Below are 25,577 nucleotides of genomic sequence, written 5' to 3' on the forward strand. Positions count from 1 at the left end.
CCCCCAAAAAAAAAACTCCCTCCCCCCCCCCTTAATTCCCTTTCCCGCTGGAGGAAACCACCATCTAGTGGGACCGGAGGGTAACAGCAAAGGGGTTGGGTTTCTTTTTGGGGGAGGCTGGTTGTTGTGTTTCCTCGAATTAAAGGTGCTGGGAAAATAGGTTTTTTTTGTTTGTTTTTTTTTTTGTGTTTGTTGTGTTTTTTTCTTTTTGCGCCGGGAAAGGTCGAGAAAAAATAAAAATTAAAAAAAAAAAAACCCAAAACGTTGGGGTTTGATATTTTAATTTTACTTCGTTTCCCCATGGATTTTAATGATCCCCAGCCCGGGATGGGGTTTTTGGCGAGGTGTGGATGGGGGGTGGATTGGGTTGCCGCCCCTACAGGGTTTGTCTTTCAGGCTTTTGATTTATCCCACGTTTTATTATGGCCCTGGTATTCAAGGGGTGGGTGGCAGGGGTGATGTCCCGGGACAGGGAAAGGGGGCTGGGGGAATGATAATTAAAACACCCAACGAAGACCCGAAAGGAAATGGGAGGGAAATGACACCCCCTGCTCCCCCCACCCCTGCCCCAAGCACAAGTGTCTGCAAGAGGTCAGCAAATAACCCAGCAGAACCCACACAGCATAAATAAAGGTGTGAAGTGTGTTTCTTTTCTCTTCCTGCAGCAGCAAAAGGCTGTCAAGAGGGTGTCCAGCCTCCCTCCTGTGGCATGGCCTGTGCCTCAGGGGACAAGTGACACCGGGGCCTTTGCAGCTGGGGAAGAGCAGGTAAGAGATGCACTCGGGTGTTGGGAGGTGGGGAGGGAGGGAGATGGGATGGGATCGTGGCAAACCCGGGGCTGAACCCCTTCCTTGGTGAATCTGCTTCCCCAAAGTGTTGGCGTGCTCTGGTGGGTGCTGGAGAAAGACAAACTCCAGGTTGGTGCCCCTCCCCAGCTTAAAAAGTGATGCATGTGGCTGAATCCCCTTTTTTTTGGGGGGGGGGGGGGGGGGAAAGAAGTAGTGGGGACATAAAAGCTGCCCAAAGCCACTGGGAATGCCCAATCCCATGTGCAGGAGCACAGATCCCTCAGCAGGACCATGAGATGAGGATCACCCAGTGGCTTCCAGCAGCTCCTGTAAGCCAAGCACAAATGGTCCATGTCACCCAGCTTATGAGTTTGCACGTAAGGTGCTTTAGCTGTCAGTAGGGCTGGTGACTAATTAAACAAATGGAATTCCCTGCCAACAAATCCCAGCCAGCTGTCTCACCCTCCGGCTCCATCCCAAGAAATGGTCCATCAAAGAGCCTCCTTCCCCTCACCTTGGTGCCAACAGTCCTCCCACCATCCTGGTGTGCAGAGGGATGACCCAAGGAGCTGTGAGGATGCACCATCTGCCCCACTGGTGTGCAGGTCTGGCACGGGAAGATGGAGGGAACCATCCCCACTGGTGTGCAGGTCTGGCACGGGAAGATGGAGGGAACCATCCCCACTGGTGTGCAGGTCTGGCACGGGAAGATGGAGGGAACCATCCCCACTGGTGTGCAGGTCTGGCATGGGAAGATGGAGGGAACCATCCCCACTGGTGTGCAGGTCTGGCATGGGAAGATGGAGGGAACCATCCCCACTGGTGTGCAGGTCTGGCATGGGAAGATGGAGGGAACCATCCCCACTGGTGTGCAGGTCTGGCATGGGAAGATGGAGGGAACCATCCCCACTGGTGTGCAGGTCTGGCATGGGAAGATGGAGGGAACCATCCCCACTGGTGTGCAGGTCTGGCATGGGAAGATGGAGGGAACCATCCCCACTGGTGTGCAGGTCTGGCATGGGAAGATGGAGGGAACCATCCCCACTGGTGTGCAGGTCTGGCATGGGAAGATGGAGGGAACCATCCCCACTGGTGTGCAGGTCTGGCATGGGAAGATGGAGGGAACCATCCCCACTGGTGTGCAGGTCTGGCATGGGAAGATGGAGGGAACCATCCCCACTGGTGTGCAGGTCTGGCATGGGAAGATGGAGGGAACCATCCCCACTGGTGTGCAGGTCTGGCATGGGAAGATGGAGGGAACCATCCCCACTGGTGTGCAGGTCTGGCATGGGAAGATGGAGGGAACCATCCCCACTGGTGTGCAGGTCTGGCATGGGAAGATGGAGGGAACCATCCCCACTGGTGTGCAGGTCTGGCATGGGAAGATGGAGGGAACCATCCCCACTGGTGTGCAGGTCTGGCATGGGAAGATGGAGGGAACCATCCCCACTGGTGTGCAGGTCTGGCATGGGAAGATGGAGGGAACCATCCCCACTGGTGTGCAGGTCTGGCATGGGAAGATGGAGGGAACCATCCCCACTGGTGTGCAGGTCTGGCACAGGAAGATGGAGGGAGGCTCATTAGACCATCAGCATTAATGTCATGAGAAGCTCCAGCACTTGCATATTCCTAACTTGAGGGTTGTGAAGCTGGCTTTGCTGACACCACCTCTTGGGTTTTGCATTTTGCACATCTAAAGTGGCAGAAGAACATTGAGGGCTGAAGCCTCAAATGCAGCACTCCATGATGCTGGGGAGAGGTGATGTGTGTCCCCCATGCAGCAAGTCATGAACAAACCAGGGTAAAGGACCGAAGCCACAGAAGGTGGCCTGTGCTCCAGGAGAGATCAAGAGCAAACCTGATGATAAACCCAAAAATATTCATCTGCCACTGAGCACCTATTCCCCAGGGTGTCCTCAGGAAGCAGATGCAGAGGAGTGAGATCCCGATGTAAGGGCATAATGCTGTGATGGTTGGAGGTTTCTGTGGTAATTAAAAACCATACCTGTGACCCAGGGAAGGAACACCTTCTGCAGCCCCAGATGTGTTGCAGGGTTGGGTGCTGTGCAGATCAGTGGGACAGGAGGATCCTCTTAAGGGGGCTGGAAGCAAATTCCATTTCTGGAGCTAATCGGCTTGGGGCTCATCAGCACTTCCATGGCCAATGATGGAGCATCTGACACTGTATCCTGGGAGCAGAGAGACCCCAGCCAGCTCTGCAGGCAGGCAGAGCAAGTGGAGAAGTGGGATCATTCTGGTTTATATGGCAATTCCTCCACTGCCAGCCCGCCGGGGTGGCTCAGCACAGCAACATCTAGGGACTGTCAACATTTTCTGTTTACCACTTTGGAGCAAAAACAAGAGGCTTGTGGTAAGATTAGCCAAGCAGGTGGTCTGAGCAAATTAATGAATCTTGGTGGTTCATGAGTTGGAAGGAAGCAGTTGCTCAACTCACTGGAAACCATCCTGATAACATATTTAGCCCAGGGAAGGATGACTGTACCCACCAGCACACAATGGCCCAGCTTTCCCAGCTCATTAACCCCAAGTAGGAGTGAAAATATCACAGGCAGGCAGGCTGAGATAACTACACACCAGGTCTCTTCCATTTGTTCCTAAACAAAGGGTGGGAATTGGCCACTGGGATGTGGGAATTGGCCACTGAGATGTGGGAATTGGCCACTGGGATGCTAGTGTTCTCCTTACCTTGGGTGGTGAAGTGGAGCTGTGCAGTTTATACAAATAAGCCCTGCCAAATACAAACACAAAAAGATAAACACAAGAGAAGCAAAAAGTAAATATTAACACCTACATAGGTCTGTATTTCCAAACTGGATGGAGCAGCTGGTAAAAATTTGTAGTTATACTTACACTCCTGTGCCCAGTCTGGGGTTTGGGGATGACCTTGGGTCCGAATCCACCATGAAAGAAGCACTTGTCTTCCCAGGCCTGTCCCACATGTATCTAAGTGAGGCTGGGGGAGAAGGCACAGATGTCTTATGCACTGAAGAAAAGAGAATTCCTGTCCCTGCAACACTTCATCTGGGTCTCTGCACACCACATTTTGATGGCATCATTTTGAGGCACCAATGGGGGATGAGGGCTGGGAGGAAGAGCACGTTCACCCCTTGGGCTTGGGCTGCAGCAGGGGATGGGTGCACACCCGAAGGGGAAAAAGAAGTGGCAGCATCCGGGTGCTAGTGAAAGCACTGGGAAACAGTGCTTAGCGTGGGAAGTGCTGCTCGCGTGTATTTGTTGAGTTGTTGTCAAGGGGTTGCTTTGAGCGGACCCTGTTCTGTCACTGAGAACACCAGCATCTGCTTCTCCTGCAACGTCAGCTCTGCCCTCCACACTTCCCGAGTTGGCCGGCAGGGCCCCCAGGGACACGCAGGCGACAAAATAAATCAGCTTAACTAATGGCTCTCAAAAATTCGCCCCTGGTGTGTGTCACAGGCTGCTCTCCTGGCTGCTGACACGCGCAGAACGGGTGACAAGAAGGAGCTGAGGAAGAAGAGGACGAGGATTTATTTGACCAGGGGAGCAGTAAGTTTCATTGGGCTCTTCCAGTTTCAAACAGCCCCTTGGATACAAACCCTGGCTTTTCCATGGCAAAACATTCTCATCCCATCACCAGCAGATGAATATTTGCAGACGTTGCCAAACGGAGACCTTGGTGTGTGTGGAGGGCAAATCTTGGCTCAGGCCCTGCTGGGTCTTCAGGGCAGCCTGGTTATTCAGTGTGCTGGTTTGTGCTGCACACCAGAAGATGTCCTGTGCCATCCCACCCCCTCCCACCAGCACAAGCACAGAGCACAGCTCCAGCTCACACCTCGGATGGGTCTGCAGCAGGATGTCTGAGCAGCCCTGGGCCCCTCTTCATGCACACTGACACCCTGTAAATGCCTGCTGGCCAGATGACTCCCTGGATGGCTGTATCCCATAGCCTCACACGTCATGTTTACCTACAACACTCCCGATTTTTCAAACCATTTCCAGCCAGCAATGAAAGCAGCTTGTTGTAGGACTTGGAGCTGAGCGAGGCTGTGCTGCGAGCAGATGGTCCTGATGAAACAAGAAGCTGATCCCCAAGGAGGGACCATTCAATAGAGCTGCTTGACTCCCTGGCTCCAGCAGCTCCAAGGCAGGCTTGGGGATGTGCATTAGCACACACCATAGAGGAAATTGCTTCCCTAACTACCCCTTTCAAGCAATTCTCTTTGGAAGCCTGGTTCCAACTCAAGACATGTCAGCAGCACTGATACTAAGGCAGTTCCCCTACTTAGTTATTAAGAATGAAGTGTGCCCAGTGCTGACAAAGTGATGGGAATTTAAGGAGACTTTCCTTAAAGGAGAGTGCAGGAGTTGTGAGGATGGATGGAGGAAAACCTTCATGCTCTCAGCTGATGAAAGGGCAGAGGACCTAAGCATGAAAGGCAAACACAGGGGGAAATAGCTTGTGTTGATTCACAGAATGAGGGAATCCCAGGCTGGTTTGGGCTTAAGGGAGCTTCAAGACAATCTACATCCAACCCCCCTGTATGGTCAGGGACACCTCCCACCAGCCCAGGTTGCTCCAAGCCCCATCCAACCTGCCCTTCAACACTGCCAGGGATGGGGCAGCCACAGCTTCTCTGGGCAACCTGGGCCAGGGTCTCACCACGCTCACAGCAAAGAATTTCTTCCTCAGATTTCATCTGAGTCTCCCTGCTTCCAGTTTTAATCCATTCCCCTGTGACCAAAGCCCCTCCCCAGCTTTCCTGGAGCCCCTTCAGGCACTGGAAGCTGCTCTAAGGTCTCCCTGGAGCCTTCTCTTCTCCAGGCTGAACACCCCAACTCTCCCAGCCTGTCTCCAGAGCAGAGCTGCTCCAGCCCTCAGATCATCTCCATGGCCTCCTCTGGATTCCCTCCAACAGCTCCATGTCCTTGTTAGGCTGGGGGCTCCAGAACTGGACACAGTACTCCAGGTGGGGTCTCACGAGAGCTGAGGGGGATTCTCCCTCTCCTGGCTCCAAATATGCATCTTTCAGCAGAACCTACATAAGTCACACCTAGGGCTGCACAGACCTAACAAGTGTTTCTGTGAGCAGCTGGGACAGAGATGATCCCCTCAGACCTCTACAGAGGATTCTGCATTTTATCTATGTCCTCTGAAGGTGTTGCAAGAAATTACAAGGAAGAGAAAAGCCATAGAAACTTGTAGTGAGCTGAAGAAAAAGGTACCATGTGCTTAGGAGGTAGGATGGTTTTGGCAAAGAGGATCTGGTCTCTGTCGTGCCCTGCACACCATCCTCATGTCCCTCTCCAACCCACCACCTCTCAGGCCACTTGCTTAGCCAGGACACAGTCTGCACACCCTCCTACAAAGGTTGTTTCTCAGGAGAGCATCATATATGAAGGCTGGAATGTTTGTTGATGTTACTCAACAAACTGGGTAACATCAGCCCCAGCACCCTGAGGGTCCTCAATTTCAAGCATTTCCCCTGTGGGAAAAGAACTTAGACTGCCAACTGGAAATGCAGCAGCTTGCAGGAAGCCTGGGGTGGGAAGCTGGTGGCAGAGAGGCTGAGGATAATTCCAGCAAGCAGGAAGCCCCGAGGGAGCTGGGCTGCCCCTTTCCATGGCAGCACATTTCATTGATCCAAGTAAAAGAACCCTCAGGAGCTGGAGACCACAATCAAGTCACTTCTAGCATGGTGTCTATGTTGCATTTGACCAGCTAAGAAGCAACAGAGCGGCTCTGCTCTGGAGACAGTCTGAGAGACTTGGGGTGTTCAGCCTGGAGAAGAGAAGGCTCCAGGGAGACCTTAGAGCAGCTTCCAGTGCCTGAGAGGGCTGCAGGAAAGCTGGGGAGGGGCTTGGGACAAGGGTATGGAGGGATGGGATGAGGGTAATGGTTTTAAACTGGAAGAGAGGAGATTTAGATGAGATACAAGGAAGAAATTATTTGCTGTGAGGGTGGTGAGACCCTGGCCCAGGTTGCCCAGAGAAGCTGTGGCTGCCCCATCCCTGGCAGTGTTGAAGGGCAGGTTGGATGGGGCTTGGAGCAACCTGGGCTGGTGGGAGGTGTCCCTGCCCATGCAGGGGGGGTGGAACTAGATGAACTTGAAGGTCCCTTCCAACACAAACCAGTCTGGGATTCTATGATCTGTATCTCATGGTCGGTTCTGGAGGCAGGAGATTGATGCATGATGACCCCTGGTATATCCCTGGGGTCTGCCTGCAAACTCAATAGTATCTGCAGAGTTAAAAGAAAAAAGAGGAGGAACAACAGTCAAAGTAATCCACACTTTAGCAACCCTCCCTCTAGCCTGGTTGTTAAAATATTTCTCACAAGGAGCTGATAGACACTGGAATAAATAGCACTGTGAGAGAGATAAGTGATACATTAGACTTCTCACCAGTCCCCTGACTACAGCTACTATTGAAATATCTGCGAAGAGACAGTAGATGTGAAGTGGGTATGCAATGGGAGAGGAAAAAATACCAGGAACTGCCAGAAACCCTCATTTGATGAAGACAAAAACCTGGGGGAGGCATCTAGAGCCTAGAAAAACTAAGTACAAATCTGCTGGTACAAGGACACTGAAGACTGAGGAAGTAAAACTCAGGTTGCAACTCATTTTCCAGATAATTCATGGCTGGTCATACAAATGTAGTTCTGGGATTCACTTGATCCTCAGGAGCACCCAGACACTGCACAGGTGTCTTCTAAAGACTGGAAATGCTGTGGCTCCTCCTGCCATGGCCATGAGAAGTGTCAGAGTCTTGCCTGTTCTGTGGCTGAGGAGCACGTGTGTAGGGAGGAGGAGTAAAAGGAGATTTTTGAGTTTCCTTGAACCCTGATGAAGGCTCAGTAATCTCAGTGTGAATTCATAATCTGACATTCCTTTTTAAAACACGGCCAGAGGAACAGAGACTCCTCACTTTGGATATCAGGCTCTGTCAAAGACTTCACCTCGGTCTTAGGACTAAGTTTACATACAGTATTTTTACTGTTTTAAGAAATTCCCATTATGAGATGGTATCATTAAAGCAGAAACTCTCCTCGCTCAGATGCAGCAACATCCAGACAAAGGTGCCTTTATGTAGGTGTTGCACCTTCCTACAAATTTATGGAACCAGTCAGGTAGAAGCCCCTTTTTACAGGTACAACCATTGCTGTGCTCCAAGCTCGTATCTCTACCCACGAGGCTCCCAAACATGAGGGAGTAAAGCAATACAGAAACAACATGCAGAGCTGCCTGAGCCACTCTGCTTTGCTCAGCAGAGACCTCCTAAGCCCCTCTATGGTCACCAGATGGATAAACATGCAAGGGGATCATGGCTAGCACTGCTTTGAAGCAGTGGAAAGGCAGACAGAAGGCTGGTTTTGGGGGACCCTGCAAGCAAGGCACTCTCCAAAGGTCAGTTTTGCCTGAGCTGTGCTGAGGTGTTTGCACTACAAGGCCACCATATGCCACCAAAGCAGTATGAATGAAGTTATCCAGAAATATAAACCTAATCCTGGTTTTGTTACTCCTGCCCAGCATACACCAGCAAGACCATACTAAGCCTTTCTAATGGTTTCGTTCAGAGGAGGACTTCTGCTGTATCAGATAAAAATTCAGCTATTCCCAGGACACCAGGGACAGCCTCTCTCACTGCACCAGGGGCCAGTCCTTGTTTGTTCTGGATATCAGGACAACTGATGCAATTATGACCAGTGGCCAGTTCCTGTGGAGGCTTCCCTGTTTAGAGACATCAGCCCCAGACCTCCTTCACCAGGACATGGGGGAACTGAGCAACAGCCAAACCAGCAGGAGAAACTCAGCCTCTGATTCCTGGCTTCTTCTACCATATTTATAGTTTTAAGTTTCGTGTTAGCAACTCAATTAATAATTTTAATTAGAATCGCTCAGAAACTCAAAGCTGAACAAAAACATGAACGTGGGTTCTCGTCTCTCAGACCCACCAAAGCTCCTCCTTTCCTTAATTCCCTGATGAGGAACAGCATTGTGCCAGGTCTGCAGTGGAACACAGGACCGTTTCAGCCCACGAGGAGTAGGGGGGTTAGGGCATTAACCCATTTTCAAAGCACCTTATGGGAATTCTGAATTCCCCACAGGAATGGGAAGACCATTTTAAGATGAATTGACCTGAATTGTCTCCCTCCAACGATTTTCCCTTTATCTAGTTGGAGGAAGCAGGGAAGGAGGAAGGGAAATCCTAACAGAGCTACTTTCTCTACAGAAGGAAGATGTTCACATCATAGTCCACTGGCATTTGGAAAAGCACCTTGGGATATCCCTAAGTAACATCAAACGTTGGTTTGATCAACTCATTTCAAAGCCTCAGCTCTGATTACAGTTGATGAACCAAACCAAGTAGTACCTCCCACCTCTCTCCTGCAGCAAAAGTCACTGCAGATTTGTCATACCCCAAGGCTGTTAAAGCAGCAAGTCTTGTTATTAGAAGTCTGCACAGGTTCTTTGATGTCACCAAATCCATAAACATCATCTATAATGAGTGGAAAAGAAATGTTACATTACATCTATTACAAACAGGATGACAGGGCAGAACAGCCTGTGTCAATGTGGTTTTGTGGGGCATGGGAAGGTTTTATTTCTCTCCCAGAGCCTTCAATTCCTGTTTTAATACATCCAAGGAGAGCTGCTCCTTTTACTTCTCACCTGATCTATTTTTTGAGACGGCTTCTTAGAAGAAGGGCACACAAGCCAGGCACTGTACTTTTTCTAACTCTCAGCTAGACCTTTGATTTGGGCCAGCAAGGAAGCTTGTTAGATCTGATCAAGCAACTAAGCATCTCTGGAAAATGCTATTAAAAGAACATGAAACAAATGAAAAGCTGGGACAGACTTAGTGGTAAATACATTGGCCTGACAGCTCAGCACAGCTACATCCTGTTTGCCATTATGATTTAATACTGGCATCGATTGGTTGAAGGATGAGACAGACCAGGCAATTCTCTCTGGGGTTCACTTGAGCACCATTTCACTTTCAGATTTAACCGACCCACAAGCTGGGGAAATTTTAATTACTTGATTTAATGTCAGGGACTGCTGTAGTCAAGCAGTAAACAACACCTCTCTGATCATCTAAGGGGACACACCAACTCCCCACTAGCCATCAAGCAGTGCCCAACACCAGGTTAGAGCCAGTACAGCATGAACCTGCTCCTCTGGAATACCAGCCTGCACAGCACTATCCCACATGCTGGCAGGATAAGCTCCTCCTATGGAAACAGCTGTTGTCATGGCTCAGGCTCTTTGGAATCTTTACATTAATTTTTCCAAGACCCCACATAGGCTTTTAACAATTTACACCAGCTATCCATTTCACAACAGTGCCACGTGGATATCAAGGGAAGACTGAAGAGTAATTACTTCCACAATAATCTCGTTAGCTGCTCCCCTTTAATGGTAGAACAAGGCTAGTGACAAAGAGAAGGGGTTAAACTCAGCCACCACCTTCCTCAGGTGTGCTGCAACCAAGGCAGCAATACTCAGTGGGACCAGAGAAAGGGAAGGTGATTTTTCTTTTTAAGACTGATTTCATCTACTCATTCTTTTGTGCCCATTCTTGCATGTTCATATTCTCACTATCACCAAGACACATGTTTCAAAGTGGCCCAGTGAGGACTGCCTGCAGTGACACAGAGGGTAAGTCAAAGAATCACAGACTGGTTTGGGTTGGAAGGGACCTTAAAGACCACGTAGTTCCACCCCCCCTGCATGGGCAGGGACACCTCCCGCTAGATCTGGTTGCTCCAAGCCCCATCCAACCTGCCCTTCAACACTTCCAGGGAGGGTCTTCATCATGCCACTGATTCATCCTGAGTGGTGAAGACACCATATGATATTTACAGTCATTATACACTCCCTTACTGCAGGCAGATCTAAGTCTGATGGAGCTGCATCACACTGTTGTTGCTCCACATCTGCCCTGTGATCTCACTTGAGGTATGGCTGCCACCAGCACTCATTCCTTCTGCTGCCACAATTCTTCTCTGCTCTCCTCATGCTGTTCTCAGCCTCCTGAAGTGCCACATAGACACCCTTCTTCACCACAATGATTTCCACACAGAACCATCTGTCTTCCAAAGTTCTCCACAAGCACTGAGCAGTCCCCACAGACACTGGGTATTTAATTCCTCTTTGATATACAGTGCAAACAAAAGGCTGATTTGGCCAGCAGTTTATTCCCAAGTTGTGTCTAGCATGGAAGGTCACTTCAAGTAGACCAGATAAATTGTCTTACAAACAGCCTGCTGATCCCTGGCTGAAAATCTGTGGCTACACATATCAGTTTCCAACCTCTGCCTACCTTTACAACTAACCATTACTCTTTCCATCACCACCACCACCTAAATCTCTTTCTCAGAGGCAATTGCCAGGAATTTGCAAGCAGGGTCATGGCAAAACTAATTATGCAAAGATGAAGATGGAATATCTTTGAGTAAGGGAAGCTCCCTTCCCTGGCTGGGAGATGTGCAGCACCTTGTGTGTACCTTGCATCAGCAGCACAGTTGAAGGAGTTGCAGGCGGGTGCAGCTGAGGGGCTTTTCATCAGAGAAGATAGTGACAGGACAAGGGGTAATGGTTTTAAACTGAGAGGGGAGATTTAGGTTAGATATTTGGAAGAAATTATTCACTCTAAGGGTGGTGAGGAACTGAAATGGGTTGCCCAGGGAGGTTGTTGATGCCCCATCCCTGGAGGTTTTTAAGGCCAGGTTGGATGAGGTTTTGTGTAACCTGATCTAGTGGTTCCCTGCTCATTGCAGGGGGGTTGGAGCTTGATGATCTTTAAGGTCCCTTCCAACCTTAATGATTCTATGAATAACTTGGAGCATGGCTTTCGCAGAGACTGAGCAGCTGTCCTGGAACTGGATGTGGGGCAAAGCTGCAAGGGAACAAGAGGAAGGACTGAAAGCTGCTCCCCATTTTCTACAAGTTCTAACAAGCATTTGTATTTTTGTCTTTGACAAGCAGACATGAAACCCAGCCTGTCTTGAGGAGAATTCAGCTCTCTCTCAAGAAGCAAGCCAGCAATTTGTCTTCTCAACAGCCATTTTGACACCATTGGAGGGAAAAAGAAGTAATTTTTCTGCTACTCTTTAGCTTCTTTCTTAATTAGAGTAAGTAAATTCCTTGGGACTATTGATAAAAGGTAAACTTTGCATCCCAGCTGACAATGCAATTAAAAAGAGTTGGAAATTGCCCAAAGCAGCCTACTGGTATAAGAACAGCACCACAAAACTGCTCAAGGAGCCACTCTATGGAGCAATTAACAAGCATTTCCACAGAGAACAAGTTCTTACAGCCATTGCTAACAAGACTGAAAGTCCTTGTCTCCAGATGACATAGCAGAGGCTCAAGCTTCAAAGTGCCAGCAACATTTTGTTCAAGCCAACAATAATTGACAAAAATCTTTCCACTCATTCCAACAGGCTTTGGCTAAGGTCCCTCACACACACACACAAATCTTTCAAAACAGCCAGGAACAGCATCCCAAATAATTGTTTCAACTCCCAGCTCCTGCCATACTCCAGCCTTCATCTACAAAATAAATACACACAGGTTTAACAATGAAGAATATTTACTTTCCTTCATTTGATACATTCTGTAAAGTGCTGAGTTTCTAAATTATACTGAGTTAAAATGATACATTGCTCTAGTATTTTAAATACAATAAATATAGAATGAGCTGCGTGCAACTTCACTTGCAAGTTTTACTCTTTCTTTTAAGTAGAGATACTAAATTTAGTAATCAAAATAGTACTCCATGAAAAACTAGTATGAAGTTATAAATATAACCAGACCCTTCAAAGATCTCCTACACACTTCTCCTGTCCACATTGCACGGGTAAGTCTAGTGTTCCTCTGAGCATATGGAATGAAGACAAATAAGGAAGCTGAAAATTACCTAACAATAAAACCACAAAACCCTACCAGTTAATGCTCCTTACACCCTCCATAAACAGTCTGTTTTCTACCTTTAATCTTGGTGCATACAACCCAGTTTGGTTTTTTTTCCCCACCATTAAAAAACTCTTCCAGAAAGGACGTCTTGCAAGATATGGGTTGATTCATCTTCATCTTGATCCTTTTTACTGCAAAGTGGAAAAGATTCTTGAACAAACTGCCTACACATTGGACACTGCTGAAAATACTTAATGCAGCCATCACACAAGCACGTGTGCCTGCAGGGCAGGAGCACCCAGTTCACTGTGCCATTCTGGCAAACCACACAGTCTTTGCTGTTTTCTTCATGCAGTTCTGGTTCATCTTCAGCCAATCCAGCCTTTTCTAGCAAGCTTCTGTCAGTGCTTCTCTCACCAGGGGATGTATGGCCTGAAGATGGTGCAGGACTATTTGCAGACATGAAGAGTTGCTAAAATACACATATACACAAACATTTAGAAGTCAACAAACTCTCCCCTAATACTGGAACACATGCATGTGATACAAGTTCCACTGGGTCAGATTCACTGGTTTCCAGTGGGTCAAACAGTGCCAGAGACACTCTTTGCATGAGTCCTGACAGTTGTCTGGCCTTCAGTTAAAGGTACTTCAGAAACATAAAATTACATAAAACACTGGGAAGATATTAAGGATAAGTCATCACATCTTAGCTGAATCAAATCAATGGACATGAATGAACTTGAACAGAACTACCCAGGATTTGAGCAGTTCAGGTTTCTGTTCCTGGTATCCCATTCTCTCTGCCTAGAGGGATGCTTCTGTCCATTCCTACCAAAAATATACCCACCAAGCTGTCAAATCTACTTCACTCAACCTTCACTCTTGCTCATATTAAAATCCCCTGCTCCTTTTTGTCTTATTTTATGTGAAGCTCAAATTCTTCTGGGCATGATCTCTTAATAAAGCCAGTAAACTACCACATAGCCAAAGATGCTCAGAGAGAACACACAGCACAACTACACCAAATGCAGCTGCACTGTTATTTATCTTCAGTTTAAGCAGTGTTTTGACAACACTAACCAGTCATGACAAGAAAGCTTCAGGGAATCAATAAGGAAGTTTACCTGGATCAATTAAGTCAGCAAAAACAGCCAGGACAAACATTTCTTTGGACAAATCCATTTCTGAATGAATGCTAATTGAGTCAATAGAATTAATTGCTTAGCAATACCATATGTTATTTTTATTTTCACAAATAACACAGAATCCCATCATCAACTGCCTGACAGACACAGCACAAAGATGGTCCCAACAACATGCAGAAAACTGGACTGGAATGCTGAGAACATTGGTTTAACTTCTAATGCTAGGTGCTAGGCAGATTCCTTATCTCTGTGCATGTGCTGTGGCAAAAAGGAATTTAAAAAAGCTTCCTCTGAGGCTTTCCCAATGAAGGGAAGTAGAGGAGAAAGTGCTGGTTTGAGAGATCAGGAAGGAGGTAACATTCTGTAGAGAGGAAGCATTCAACAGCTAGTTCATGTTTACTACTGCCATAATAAGTGGACAGAACCTAGGCCTCCTAGACTAGAATCAATTAACTTCTTCAGGAAATCTTAATTATTTCAATATAAAATATTTCTGTGCAGTAACTTGGGCTGCAGCTACTTAATTTTAGCTGTTCTCCAGTTCTTTGCATGACAATGAAAGAGTTATAGCAATTTTAGGCTCCTGAAAGCCAACACAAACTGAACTTAACACTGTCACCCCAATGAAAGATGACTCAGTACGTGGCTTACCTTCAGATCGTGGAATTGACCTTGAGCTAGAAGTAGGTACTGATATAATATTCTGCAGGGAAGTCTGTAGCTCTCATCAGGAATGTGAATTACAGCCACCATTGAAATCTACCAGATAAAAAAACCCTACGTTTAATGACTTGCCTTTTCATGATATGATTCATAAAGAACAGTTTGCTTCAAAGAGGACACACTTTGTTACAACTGCTGACATTGCCTTAGACAATCAGAACTTCAGTGTTAACTTCAAGCACAGATTAAAAAAAAAAATAAAATAGGCTGGATGAGGTAAAAACAGGACGTGGCACAAGACAGCACTTTGAGTCTGCCCAGGGTCTCCATGGAGCCCTTCTGTGGCTGGTTTAGGGCAGAGACCCACTCTGACTGCTCTCACCTAATGGAACTGGGCCCCTAAGCAAAAAGAGACCTAAGCACATGCAGTCATAGAGTCACAGAGTGTTCAGGGTTGGAAGGGACCTCTGGAGTTCTTCTAGTCCAACCCCCCTGCTAGAGCAGGATCCCCTAGAGCAGATCCCACAGGAACACATCCAGGCAGCTTTGGAATGTCTCCAGGCATGGAGAATCCACAGCCTCCCTGGGCAGCCTGTCCCAGTGCTCTGTTACTCCCACAGTAAGGAGATTTTTCCTTATATTTAACTTGAACCTCCTGTGCTCCAGCTTGTGCCCATTGCTCCTTGTCCTGTCATTGGACACCGTGGAAAAATGAGTGGACCCATCCTCCTGACACCCCCTGTAGATATTTATAAGCATTGATGAGACCACCTCAGTCTCCTCTTCTCCAGGCTGAACAGACCCAGGTCTCTCAGGCTTTCCTCATAGGGCAGATGTTCCAGTCCCCTCATCTTTGTGGCCCACTCCTGAAGGTCCCAGATGTGCCTTGAAGAGGCTACTTGCACAATGATTTCAACTAGAAGTAGCAGCTCCTACAGTCCTCTGTCAACTCTACTAATCACAGAATCACTGAATTGTCAGAGTTGGAAGGAACCTCTAGAGATCATCTAGTCCAAGCCCCTGCTAAAGCAGGATCCCCTAGAGCACATTCCACAGGACTGCATCCAGGTGGGTCTGGAATATCTCCAGAGAAGGGGACTCTACAACCTCCCTGGGCAGCCTGTCCCAGTGCTTTGCAACTCATGATGAGCTCCTACTGGGTATGAGAGAAGCTGACAAACTCAAGGAGTTTGCCCACAGCAGCCAAGCCCCAAGGAATTTCATGCACTGAAATCCCATTCAACATCTGCAGCCAGGTCCCAGGCTCTCCTCAACACAAGCAATGAGGCTGTCAGCTGAAATCTGAGGGCAGAACTACAGGGGAACATGTAAAAGGCAAAGTCTTCTCTACTTTCTCCCAATTCCCTCACAAACATAAGTTTTTTTAGACTGTGAAAACCATTTAGAAGTGTGGCTGACTGGCCCTAGAGCAGATCCCACAGGAACACATCCAGGCAGCTTTGGAATGTCTCCAGGCATGGAGAATCCACAGCCTCCCTGGGCAGCCTGTCCCAGTGCTCTGTTACTCCCACAGTAAGGAGATTTTTCCTTATATTTAACTTGAACCTCCTGTGCTCCAGCTTGTGCCCATTGCTCCTTGTCCTGTCATTGGACACCGTGGAAAAATGAGTGGACCCATCCTCCTGACACCCCCTGTAGATATTTATAAGCATTGATGAGACCACCTCAGTCTCCTCTTCTCCAGGCTGAACAGACCCAGGTCTCTCAGGCTTTCCTCATAGGGCAGATGTTCCAGTCCCCTCATCTTTGTGGCCCACTCCTGAAGGTCCCAGATGTGCCTTGAAGAGGCTACTTGCACAATGATTTCAACTAGAAGTAGCAGCTCCTACAGTCCTCTGTCAACTCTACTAATCACAGAATCACTGAATTGTCAGAGTTGGAAGAAACCTCTAGAGATCATCTAGTCCAAGCCCCTGCTAAAGCAGGATCCCCTAGAGCACATTCCACAGGACTGCATCCAGGTGGGTCTGGAATATCTCCAGAGAAGGGGACTCTACAACCTCCCTGGGCAGCCTGTCCCAGTGCTTTGCAACTCATGATGAGCTCCTACTGGGTATGAGAGAAGCTGACAAACTCAAGGAGTTTGCCCACAGCAGCCAAGCCCCAAGGAATTTCATGCACTGAAATCCCATTCAACATCTGCAGCCAGGTCCCAGGCTCTCCTCAACACAAGCAATGAGGCTGTCAGCTGAAATCTGAGGGCAGAACTACAGGGGAACATGTAAAAGGCAAAGTCTTCTCTACTTTCTCCCAATTCCCTCACAAACATAAGTTTTTTTAGACTGTGAAAACCATTTAGAAGTGTGGCTGACTGGCCTGTAAACTGGGTAGGCAAAAGACAAGTTTCACTGGAAAGGATTATGAAAGGACCCCATGGGCTGCCTCCAGAGTCACTGTTCTGAAAAAGAAAGGACTCCCAGCTTGCATGCTGTGCCTAGAACCCTTCACCCTGCCCAAATTATGTAATAGCCTCTAAAAAGCAGGAAAATAAGAAAGTGAAATTCAGTATTACTGTAGTTCCCAGAAGCTGTCAAAAGAGAAAAGAAACATAGAAGAAAGCTGTTTTGTTTAAAAGATTTTTTGAAAGACAAATCAGACTTGCACTTTAAAATCAACCCTGTGGCTAACTACATGCTAGGCTTAAATATATATATGTACCTATACATGTGTATTTACAGTAACTGAATTTACTATTATTTGGCAATAAGGTCTTTTTTCTAAATCACAATATCTCAAAAAACCCACAAGCCTGAGATCTGAGTCTTTTTCCACTTCAGCCCTGCCAGTCTCCAAGTAATTTCTGTAACTCTCGTACCTGGTCACACTAATTTTCTGGAGTGAGGGGAAAATTATGGCAAAAAACCAAATAGGTATGATCTGGCCATAAATACAGTTAGGATGAAAATTAGACCCCTCAGAAAAGAGCTATTGGAGCACCATCCATAGGGATAGAGGCACAAACAAAAAGATAATTGAAGATGGAGCACCATGCACTGATGTAAGAAACTGCACCACCCCTTGTGTTATCATCATACAGGCCACAGTGGCAAAGATCCTTTTCCACACTGTTTTTATATTTTATAAGTTTGTTTCAACAACAGATGCAATTCTGACACTTGTCTGGGAAGGAGTTCAGGTGAAGTTACTCCTTTGACCAAGAAACTGTTGTTCTTTTAGCCAAAAGAAGGGGAAAAACACCTCTCCCACCCTCCTTCCATTCTTTTCTTCTATATTAAGAGAGAGGTGATACCAATTTATCTCCCTGCCAATATCAAACACATTCAAATATGAAATTTATAGTATCTTTATAGTAAATTAATCTAAAATCTAAACATACACAGATGTACTAACCTAGGAAATTGCTGGAGAGGGGAAGTCTCAAGTGGGGACAGGAGGGAGGAAGGCAGTCCTAAGTGATGAGAAGCCAAGGTCAGGCATCACTTGGAAAGGGAAGGGATTTCTTAAGCACTAATGCGATCACAAACAATTTCCAGAGGAACTTATGGAAAAGTTTGCAGTGGATTTAGGCAATTCGCTTCCAGGCTTATTTGTATCACTTAAGATCAGATTATCTACCAAATGAAAAGATGAGAGAGAAAAGGGTGTCCCAAATAGTTCCAAAAAGGATCAGTCAAGTTTGAGTACAAATTAAGAGTTTAGCAGGGATATTGAACTGAAGGTGACCAGGCTGAAGCTGTTCTATCAGCAAGAGATTAGGAGGAGACATTTTTGGGGAGCTGAGTATCTCTTATCAGTCTGCAGCAGAACTTTCACACCTTCCTGTAAATGACTTGGAGCTGAGAGGCATCATGTGCTGCATTACCCAGATTCAGGCCTGTGGCAGAAAGGTAATTTCTATGTTCCTAACAGTCAAGTCAGCAATCAGCTCAAATATCTGTGCCAGACACTTGAAAAAAATTCTCCTCCTCTGCCAAGAGCAATCCAAAAGGACCATATCAGCACAAGAGCTCCACTGCAGCTTTGTGTGACCAGAAAAATCAGAGTAACAGCTTACCAACCTACTCCAACCCTAGTTCATCTGACCACAAGGACCTTTGCAGATAGGAGCTTTGTGAAGACCATGAACGTCTTGAGCAACCTGGTCTGGTGAGAGGTGTCCCTGCCCATGTAGGGGGGTTGGAACTAGATGATCCTTAAGGTCCCTTTCAACCCAAACCATTCTGTGATTCTATGATCTTTTGAATGGCAAACATCATTTTTACCTAACAATCATCCTGACTCTCCTCCCATGCTCCCCTGGAGTCATCAGTGACAAAGTTAGGGACCATATTCGGGGGGTGGGAGGGCAGGGAAAGGAAGTTGTTGTGTTCAAGTCTGTCTCTTGAAACATTCAGAGCTTCAACACAGTGACCGTAAAATACACTCTTATGTTACTTACAATATCATAGATTTCTCTGTCCTCTTCATCAGCTAACGTCAGCAGGGCTACCAAGGGATAGCGAGATCTGGGCACTGGGCCAAAATCAACAACTTGAGCATCTTCTGGTAACTGACAGTATTTTTCTTCCTTGTCATTTTTTTTAATGCTTCATGTGTGTCAAGGAAAACAATCAGTGTCTCTGCAATCCTACACCAATGTGATGTTTGCATAAAGAAGATTTTTTTTTCATCCTATTTGTTCAGAAATACATTGTGCCAAGAGCTGCCGAGTGTTCACACGTCTCAGCGCTCCCTGTGCCAAAAAAACAAAAAGAGCATATTTTGTCAAAACAATTTAAAATTAATTAAAAAAAGGATACAAGTACTGCTGTCGATAGAGGTATTGGCTGTACAGAGCATCCTCCAAGGCCTGAGGGGTCTTTATTCTGAAGCAGTAGACATGTTTCTGCAGCGCTTCCTGGAGTTTTTGAACACTGCAGCCCCAGTAGCACGTAAGAATACAGTCTTCCAGACAATCTGGTGTCAGTGTTACACCCTCTTGTAAGAAAGGAGATAAGGATTTCATTAACTCACCAACGTGCAGGCATTCTGCAACTGCAAAGTGAAAGTTCTTAAAGGGCAACAGGCAGAAAACAACTTCAGCGTCCTGGATTTTTATCACAATCATCTAATCTTCTAAGAATTTAGATTAGGTTTAGTGCTTATCAAAGTCTGTGGAGATGAGGAGGTGGATTTGCAGAGATAAAATGGCTGATGAAGCTAACAGAAGTAGCACGTGCATCTCAGGAAAGGTAATTTGTAAACTTCTGGTAACATGTGACACACTGGCTGGCAGACCCAAGAGCACAGCCCCTAGCCCAAAGTTCATTCCCTCTTGAGATAACGGTATTCATTGTATCACTGGCCTACAACACCCCCTCTGGTCTCAAAGAATAAGGTCCTTTTGATCCTTCAGAGGAAGGATATAAAGAGGATCAATGTGCTTCTTTTCTGAAAATCAACTACCCTGCCCATGAACTTCTAAACACTTATTGCACTAACAGAAGCTGAACTTTTTTGAGAACTCCCACCACATTCAAGTGCTCAAACCTCCTGGGAAATGCAAGTTATCTGAAGACTAAATTGTTGGCTTGGTTGGTTTGCTTTTTTGTTGCTGTTTGGTTTTTTTTAATATATTGAGGGAAGGGTAAAATTGCTGCAGCCTTTTCCTCATTCACAGGAAGGCTCCACACCTCTGTTGGTGGAAGATGCTCAGCCTTGCCTACGCAGGAAGGCAGAAATTTCACTTCCTGTGTCAGTGATTTAAAGGCTGTTAGGACCTGGTTGAACTATGATCCAAACAGTTATTTAAATTCAGTTTTCACTGAAACACAGATAAAAAGAGAGGGATATTATTTATTTGTTAGAAGTAGTGCACTTCCAAGGCCCACTGGAGAGCTGGACTCCAAGTGAAGTGGGTAGCATATATTCTATGGTGAATTCTATAGAATTCTACAATTTGGTATAGTTTACAAAAATGCTCACAGCTGCTGGCAAGCTGCAAATGTTTTTGCTACTTCAAAATCTGTTCTAGCAGGAAGTGTTTCATTAATAAGAATCAACTGTACTTAAATACCCAAACATTTCACATTCAAAAGCACCACACGTATAAGCTATATAAAATTATTTCTGTTGTAATGGTGGGAGGAAGCATGTTTCTGAGGAATTTTGATAAAGGAAAAGGGTGAAAGCAAGAGAACAGAAAGCACTAAGTTCAGGGAACCAAAGTGACATGAATGAAGCACATCAGAAATCCACTGACTTGTTACTGAAGCTGTAGCAGGATGAAGGATTTCTAACCCAAAAGGATTCTTCACTTGTCTCATCCGCTTTTTCAAGACTCTTGTGCTGGATTCTGTTTCTTCTGAGTTTCTCAAAATAACAGGAACACCCAACCCAAACCTATGAGACACGAAACAAGAACAAGTGGGTTAAGTGATAGTGTTGCCACATTTGAGTTTTTCTTCAGCTCCAAATAGCAAGCAGCACAACAAACAGAGGAATGCATGCATAGAACAGCCTGCCAAACTGACTCCAGCTTTTCATGGCAGAAGGCAGGAGTCCTCCCAGTGACCCAGGAAATCTCTAAAGGGGGAATATTTTATTCCTGCATTTCCAGAAAGAGAATAAAATTCATGACAACGGTCAATGCCCTCTAGTGGTAAATGCTTGGCCAGAGCTTTCTCCTAATTGACATTCTTGCACATCTTGTCACAGGACCCCCCAAAAAAATCACTGCTTGCAAAGATGGAACAGGGTGCTCCAAAGGAAGACCTCAGGGCAGATGATTCAGCCCAAGATATTTCTACCTGTAACTACAGTCTCCCATAAAAGCATCTTCCGGGCTAAGATCCAAATTGCCCACAGAGAGGTCAATTACAACACTGTTCTGATATTAAATCAGGGGCCATCAAGCCTCTGCTTGGAGCCAGAAACCAGGTGCAAAACAGCCAAGACTCTGAATCAAAGCTGACACTCCAACACTCCTCAAAGCTGAAACCAGCACACTAGCCCAAGTGATATTCTGACCCTAAAAGGATAAAGAAGAAAAGGTTTAAAAGTTTAAACACCCTATCAGTCAAAATAAAATCAAGGAAGTGAGGAAGAATATTTTGGAATTATTTCCATCATCAATTAAAAACCCTGAGATTTTAATACTGCCTGGGGCTTTTAAAAGAACCATTAGAGAAGATCAGGATGTAGAAAACAAGCTTCACAACAGACTTCCCTTAGCTAAAAATAATGCAGTTTTTAAGGTGATAGCAATAACTTTCAAGAACCAAAAGCTGATTAGGGAAACTGTCCCACATATGCAACCAGGAGACTACTTTGGAGACTGAAGAGATTTTCTTAACTGCATTAATCGAGTCCTGTCTCATTAGTGGGAAAGGCTGTGGGAGTCCTTTGTTAATGCACTTTAGAAAACAGTTATTAATTAGCTCAGGCTGTACTTGCCTGAATTTGTGCTTTGTGGCTGCCACCTGTACTGCTTATGTGATGGCCTGTTTAATAGCTTTGAATTTTGGTTTATGCAGCCATCAGCATATTGGGTGCTGGAAAACTGAATGGCATGAAGCAGCAGCTCTTCCCTGCATCAATTGTTTCCATTTCGTGCACTGAAATAGCAGCTGTTACAGTAAGAGGGGTCCCCTATCAATAACTCAAGCTGAAAAGGCCACTACCAACTTCAATGCCATCAGCCTGAATATTGCTGAAGTAATATTTTTGTAATGCAGCTCTGAGCCAAAGAGGCAATTTTGTGGCTTAGCTGCTACTTTTTCCTGGGTTTAAAATCTTCTCCAACTCCTGCGTGTCAAATGGAGAAGAAATGCAGAGCTTTTACTGACATGAGACTCCTTCCCTGTACAGTCCAAAGTGATTTTTCAAGCTGAGGAAACCACTTCAGAAAAAAATATTCTCAAAGCCATCTTCAATAGCATCAACCTGTTCCTGGCAGCCTAACAAATATTTGCCTTTACCATTTTATGTCTTGTGTGCCTGAGTGTCACAGATACACCAAAGAGGAGAGAGACTGAGCTGGAGGAAAATACACTATGCTCATTAATTATCATTAATCTGATAAATTCCTTTGGTTTGCATGATTGTGATGGAAACATTTGCATTTTTTCTGTGATATATTATATGGAACTCAGCCATACTTAGCTGATGCTCATGGAGGGTCAAAGTAAACACATCCACAGTGACTCCATGAGGGCTGTAACGATGTATGCCAGTCAAACATGTTGCTCACAAAGAAACCAGCTGCAGCAGCTGTTTCTCTTATTCAGTATCCAAAACTCAGTGGAGCTGATCTCTCCAGCCACACAGAAAGATGCCTCCTGTTTTATACCATCTGGCTTATTCTAAAGTAAAAAAGAAAAAAATCAACCTTGTTCTTTGGAAACTTTCTTTGCTGGTTGAAAGAAACAGGATAATCACCATGAAAAGCAGCCAGGGAAAAAAGCCTCTAGTACAGTTTTAGCAGCAGCTGGAGGCATAAAGGCCTTTCTGTTCAACCAGGTACATTGTTTCTGTAAATCTTAAGGCAGTATTTAAAGTAGAAAGGATGAATAAAAATACTGGTTTTATTTTATGATTTCACATTCTATCAGCCTGAAGGGTTTGCTGGTATAGGGGAAAATTAATTCCTTCAGAACAAGGCTAGTTTGAAAAAGGCAGAAGTTTCCAGTGATTTTGTTCATGAGTCAACTTCTTCAAAAAGCAGCCCAGACCTCAAACAGGTGCTGACCCTCCCGCTCCTCCTAACACAAGCATACAGCTCCAGCTCAAAAAAACCCACAAGACCATCTCAGCTGATTTAAATTCCACTTCATCCCTATGGCCAGAGCACCCCATGGGCTGGCTCTAGAAGCACAGCTTCTTATAGTCTGTGCAGTAACCTCCTTATAGTCTCTCTGAGCAGAGGAACAAGTATCCAGGGCTGGCCATAAAACCAGACACTCATCAAATCAGTGCATGATTTTACAAATGAAAACATGAACATTCCTGAGCAGCTGGTGTTGTTCAGGCTGACTGACACCATCATGAACACATCCATAAAACAAGCTGACAATTTATGCCAAAAATGATGGGGGGGGGGGAGAAATAAAATGTCATTACAGGAATATATCAAAGTGTTACATTCTCATATGACATAGGATGCGTTTATAGCAGCCTGTGTAGCAAATAAAAGGATTGAGTTGTTTTCAAGAATAAGTTCAGGAGCACTTTAACTGCAGCTGCAGACACACTGGAGTTACTTGGAGGCTCTTGGCTGTACAGCAGAGTTCAAAGGTAGCAGCAAATACCTCTGAGCAGCTGGCCACACATTCACATGCAAAGCTCCTGCTTCTACCTGACTAAAAGCTCCTTAACAAACTCATCTGAATATGGTTTATACACGTTTACATAAACTGCAATAATATCTAGTGCAGATGCATCTAGAATCTCTGATCCTGAAATAAAAATGCATCTGAGCAGTTCTCTGCATACCCTTCTGCCCAAAAAGGACATGGCTGCAGATGTAAGGATCTTCTGACACAACTATTTCAGGTATTTTACAGCAGGGGATTGGAAAGCAGGAAACCAGGACAACAGATAAATAATTATTAAGTTGATAAATGATCACTGGTTTGGCATATATTTATTTGAATAATAATTCAGTATCATTTCCCTGTAAAGATAATATATTTAAAGAATTGATGAAGCAAAAAAGGAAAAGTGGAGAGAACTGGGTGGCAATAGTGTGCAAGAGGACAGAGAGAATTATGGAAAGATTTCTACTACCTCTCTCTCCCTCCAAGGAAATAATGAGGTGGAGCTTCATCAGTAGAAGGATAACAAAAAGACCAGCCTTGGCTTCACTACCACCCACCCAGCACTAGGGGAGGCAATGCAAAACAACAAAACCTTTCCACCAAGCATATCTGTAAGATCAAAAGATGTTTCAATCACATTGAAAGCAATAGATGGCACATGTCTGAGCCAGCAGCAGCTAACAAAATGATATAAACAGGGGAATGACTTTGCACTAAAGGAAAAGTCAAGCAGAGTATTTATAAGCTGCCAAGAGAACAAACAGCTACAGCTGAAACACCTGTAATTCAGAGAGAGACAAAAGGGGGAAAACACCAAAGCACAGCACTACAAATATTAATGTTAATTCAGTGAGAGGAAAGGCAGTAACTCAATTTTACTCTGTTCAAAAGCAACACTAGTGTATCCACATTTCCAACATAAAACATTTTTATTGCTAATCAATGCTCTCTGCTTGCAAGTATCAGTATTTACATTTAGAGACATTCCTGAGTCAACAGGAAAACAGAGAGACCAGTGCTATGGACAGACATTGAGGGCCTTGGTTCTGAAAAAGGCAACAGTGAGATCTCTGTTGAAGCCTCTCAAACACAAGTAGGAGAGGGTCTTCCACTCATCACCCCTCTTGGCACTTTATGAGATCGATTGTTTCAGGCTTCTCCCCAGCCCAGTCCCAGATTTGGTTGCTCTGAAACACTCCCTTCTCCTCCGAGCTTCATCAGTGCAACAGACTGGTGCCTCATCAGCAGTCCTGAGCAGACCTCAGTAACTACCCAGCCTTAAAGCCTGGCAGTTTTAGCTGCTACCCAGCCTAACACCTTAGTAACTGCTCGCTTTATCTACCTGCACGATCTGAGATGCCCATCTGTAACAGTGCCAAACTGCTCTCCCTTGGAGGAGCCCTCCCTGACCTCACTCCCTCACTCTAGGTCAGGTCCTCTCCCCACACCCCCATCCCCACTGCCAGCCCGGGCGCTGTCCCACCCCAGGGCCACACCACAAGCCCGGGGCTCACTCCCCACGGAGTGCCAGTTCCCATTACCCCTCTCCCACGACACGACACCTCACGACACCGCCAGACCCCTACAAACAAGGCCCCAGACCGGCCTCCAGGGGCACGGATGTCCCTCCAGGGGCAGGGATGTCCCTCCAGGGGCAGGGATGTCCCTCCAGGGACGGGACCGGCCGCCCCCGCACTCACCAGCCCAGCACCAGGCCGCTGGTGACGAGGAAGCAGACGAACACCACGGTGATGTAGAAGAGCGGCGAGTACTCGTAGAGCG

The 25,577-nt window shown here is 46.0% G+C and overlaps 1 protein-coding gene across 1 annotated transcript in view; it reads right to left on the reverse strand.

The window, feature by feature from the left end:
* Nucleotides 1–12,688: 12,688 nt before the first annotated feature.
* The window catches only part of CGRRF1 (cell growth regulator with ring finger domain 1), a 14,718-nt gene continuing 1,829 nt past the window's right edge, over nt 12,689–25,577 (reverse strand). The window contains exons 2-6 of the mRNA XM_009996458.1: nt 20,741–20,880; nt 19,299–19,476; nt 18,938–19,085; nt 14,506–14,613; nt 12,689–13,178 (exon numbers count right to left, since the gene is read on the reverse strand). Coding sequence (XP_009994760.1) covers nt 12,828–13,178; nt 14,506–14,613; nt 18,938–19,085; nt 19,299–19,476; nt 20,741–20,804 — 849 coding nt within the window. The 5' untranslated portion in view covers nt 20,805–20,880 and the 3' untranslated portion in view covers nt 12,689–12,827. The remainder of the gene's footprint in view (nt 13,179–14,505; nt 14,614–18,937; nt 19,086–19,298; nt 19,477–20,740; nt 20,881–25,577) is intronic.

This window comes from Chaetura pelagica, unplaced genomic scaffold, assembly GCF_000747805.2.
Source record: "Chaetura pelagica isolate M959 unplaced genomic scaffold, ChaPel_1.0 scaffold274, whole genome shotgun sequence".
NCBI classification, from domain to species: domain Eukaryota; kingdom Metazoa; phylum Chordata; class Aves; order Apodiformes; family Apodidae; genus Chaetura; species Chaetura pelagica.